The sequence below is a fragment of the Scylla paramamosain genome, chromosome 3 (assembly GCF_035594125.1).
Source record: "Scylla paramamosain isolate STU-SP2022 chromosome 3, ASM3559412v1, whole genome shotgun sequence".
NCBI classification, from domain to species: domain Eukaryota; kingdom Metazoa; phylum Arthropoda; class Malacostraca; order Decapoda; family Portunidae; genus Scylla; species Scylla paramamosain.
This window is the reverse complement of record NC_087153.1, coordinates 17,100,001-17,102,500: the sequence shown is the minus strand read 5'-3', so window position 1 is coordinate 17,102,500 and position 2,500 is coordinate 17,100,001. Positions and strand designations below refer to the sequence as shown.

The 2,500-nt window shown below is 46.0% G+C and overlaps 1 protein-coding gene across 5 annotated transcripts in view; it reads left to right on the top strand.

Annotated features, from left to right (window-relative positions):
* LOC135091795 (FERM domain-containing protein 4A-like) overlaps window positions 1-2,500 on the top strand; it is a 149,902-nt gene that overhangs the window by 50,880 nt on the left and 96,522 nt on the right. For all 5 annotated transcript variants that reach the window (XM_063989775.1, XM_063989767.1, XM_063989802.1 and 2 more), the window contains one exon: window positions 1,707-1,808. In XM_063989775.1, the coding sequence (XP_063845845.1) occupies window positions 1,707-1,808 (102 nt within the window). The remainder of the gene's footprint in view (window positions 1-1,706; window positions 1,809-2,500) is intronic.

Here is a 2,500-nt window from a genome sequence, read left to right as displayed (position 1 = left end):
ACGTGCAGACGCCGAAACTAAATTATGAATCAAGTCTTTTGACGCTGGATGAATTCCCACGGATTTGCTAAAGTGGCACCGTCGCGTTGCATTGCCTTGGCGGAGGACGAGTCCTCGCCGCGGCTCAGCGTCAGGCCTTGGTATGCTCGTCACGGTGTGGCCGATGCACGGCTGACGAATACACAAGTAAGGATCAAGCATGTGTCTCATCGATCACTGGAAGAGTCGCCCCCGTAACGGTGCCCCAACCCGACCTGAGGCTGACGAGTGTCGTACACCAGCCGCTCTGCTCCGGGAGTGTTGGCTCAGCGGTCCGCCAGAGTCTGGCTTCCGATCACACAACTTTTTAGAGAGAAAATAAGTTAGGAGGAAAGGCTAACTTTATTGGGATTACATTTCACGTATAAATTATCGCCAGCAATTCCGTAAACCCGCTGTTATGAAGTTTGCAGAGTAAAGGCGTGCATGTGGAATGCTGGTGTTAGGGAAGTTACGCCGCGGAAAGCTCAGTGCCGCTACACACCGTAACACAGTGGTGCGGCACCGTGCTCCCGTCACCACCACGCGGGGCTGCTGAATGCAGGCTCTGGCGGCGAGGCACGAACCTCACGCAGGACTCCCTCGGCAAGCTCGGGAATAAAAATGTGTCAAGGAGACATTAGAATTAATTCGGATTTTTCCGGAAAATATGAAATGGCGACCTGATTGTTCTGTTATAAAGTAATTTTGATTCTATTCAAAACCGACGCTAAATCAAGGTAGAGTCTCAGCTTGATGCATCAAGTAGCGACGGTGACCACTGAGAGTTCCGTCACGCCACAGTTGGCGCGGGAGGAGTGGCACTGCTGGGTGGGGGCCTTCACTGCCAGAGCTTTCATGCGAGAGACGATCACAGCTTTACCAAAACATGTCTTCGTGCAGGGCGTGGAGGAGTCCAGCGAGGGACCCTTCACGCCCTGCTCACCTAACGAACTCCCGTCTGCAGGTCGCCCTCACACCACATAGACATATTAACGATATTGTGTGCGATATTTCAGACGCAAAATAAATCTTTCATTGTCATTAGTCCTACGATCTTGCTTATAATAACTTTTGAATCATACGAATGTCAAACAGTTTTTTAGATTTGTCTTCACAGACGTATCTAAGTAACATGGGACATTGCTTTTGTGAATCTGTTTAAGCGGTGAATCCCTGAAGCCACACTGAAGACTGCTGGCTATCTTGCTATTAAAAGATAAGCTGTGTCTCTTAATCGTTAGTGGTGAGGGTGGTGGACTATTAGAAGTGACGTTGATGACAGGACAGCTCGGGCAAGCCAACCAACGTGGCTCGTTAAGTTTACTTGTGTCACCCCACGAGAGGTGAACGTTTTCTCTCGTACGTAATGTTTTCATTTTCTTTGAGTTTGAGTGGGCAAACTAATGTGATTTTTTAAAAATAAGTTACTATTGAAAATAATTTTTATTTTGTACTTTTTTGCTTTTCCTGTCAAAAATCTCCAGTGACAAGATAGAATTTATGATCTGTTTATATGTATTTTTTTTTTTTTTAATAATTTCACTTCAAAGGCAGTTATGCTTTGTTGAAACCATAGCTCCTTAAGCCACGTTTTCTTTTTCACTTTCCATGCCCAGGTTTTCTTTGGATACTTTTAAGGCTGACTATAACAGATGGAGTGGCTGACCTGTGTTGTGTCGTTGCAGGGGCCACTACCAATGGTTGACCCACGAGAGGCGTGTGGTGGACCACGAGTGTGTCAGAACCCACACTGGCGCCGCGCCCCTCACTCTCTACTTCCTCGTCAAGTGAGTACTCCGCCAAGCCTTTCCTTCTGTAGTGGCACCTCCTGTGTGGCCCGGCATGGGGAGGGCCACATTTCTACATTTCTATTTGCTTGACTTTATTTTTGTTATTTATTCTGCCTCTTCATCGGAGTACTTAGTTATTTAGTAGATTAATTACGTGGACAGTTAGTTTAGTTTAATTTATTCGTTCATTTTTTTCTTTTCTAATTATTTACCTATCTTTTATGTACTTATTCACTTCTGTTACCTGCGTGTATATCCATTTCAGAAAATATCGTGTCACCATCATGTTATTTACTCACACACTCACTAATTGCACCACACTCCTGCTGCGGGAATGGCCAGGCGGGGGACACTTTACTCACCAACTACAACCACACACTCACTTGGCCCCATTGTGTATTATGGAGGGCGACTAAATAAAGGGGCATAAAGCGAACTGAGAACACCCCTCCACAGTATTTCAATTCGGTATGACGTGTTAGTCTCAACTTAACATACATTCATGGTCAGAGAGAGAGAGAACAAAAATAATCCTTACCTTACTGAAAATAATAAAACCTTTGATACTCCTATTTTCTCATCTCACCACAGCCCTCCATCACACCTCACACCTCACATCTGGCAGCTCCCCTTGGCACCTCCAGCCTCCGGAAAAGCACAATAACCCGAGGAGGAGGGAGCATTGGGGG